This window comes from Octopus bimaculoides, unplaced genomic scaffold (assembly GCF_001194135.2).
Source record: "Octopus bimaculoides isolate UCB-OBI-ISO-001 unplaced genomic scaffold, ASM119413v2 Scaffold_81419, whole genome shotgun sequence".
Lineage (NCBI taxonomy): Eukaryota > Metazoa > Mollusca > Cephalopoda > Octopoda > Octopodidae > Octopus > Octopus bimaculoides.
In genome coordinates this window covers 15,341-15,910 of record NW_026371731.1, presented here as the reverse complement: position 1 = coordinate 15,910, position 570 = coordinate 15,341, and the positions used below count along the sequence as shown (strand labels likewise).

At 37.2% G+C, this 570-nt stretch overlaps 1 protein-coding gene across 1 annotated transcript in view; it reads left to right on the top strand.

The window, feature by feature from the left end:
• The first annotated feature begins 246 nt into the window (after positions 1-246).
• The window catches only part of LOC106878351 (malectin-B), a 12,061-nt gene continuing 11,737 nt past the window's right edge, over positions 247-570 (top strand). The window contains exon 1 of the mRNA XM_052978298.1: positions 247-372. Within this exon, the coding sequence (XP_052834258.1) occupies positions 247-372 (126 nt within the window). The remainder of the gene's footprint in view (positions 373-570) is intronic.

The window sequence follows — 570 nt, the reverse complement described above, 5'->3', positions numbered from 1 at the left end:
TATGGGATAAGTGCAAGTATTTGAGTTCAATATTTAATTTTGATTTTATAGGTTTGGGTAGTAGGGGCTTAAGGAATGCAATAGAGAGTTGTTGTAAAGGGATAAACTCTCAGCAAGAAATAATCAGGCTAAATGCTTAATGCAGGGGTTGCAGAAATAAATGTAAGTAAATGGCTCCTCTGACAATTTTGATAGTGTGTGTTACAATTATAGCATCAAGAGAACTACCAGTTCATCATAGTTAAAATGGCTGATTATTTCATAAACATGTGTACTCTTAATGTAAACCTCAGGCAGAATCGGTGTGATACTGTATATGACGAGGCTGAATTCCTTGAATTAATCCTTTGCTTGTCCAAAGCATTTTCATATGTTTGTCCTAAATACTCTTTTACTCTTTACTCTTTTACTCTTTACTCTTTTACTCTTTTACTTGTTTCAGTCATTTGACTGCGGCCATGCAGGAGCACCGCCTTTAGTCGAGCAACTCGACCCCAGAGCTTATTCTTTGTAAGCCTAGTACTTATTCTATTGGTCAAGCGATGTTGAGGGGGACGAACACAGACACAC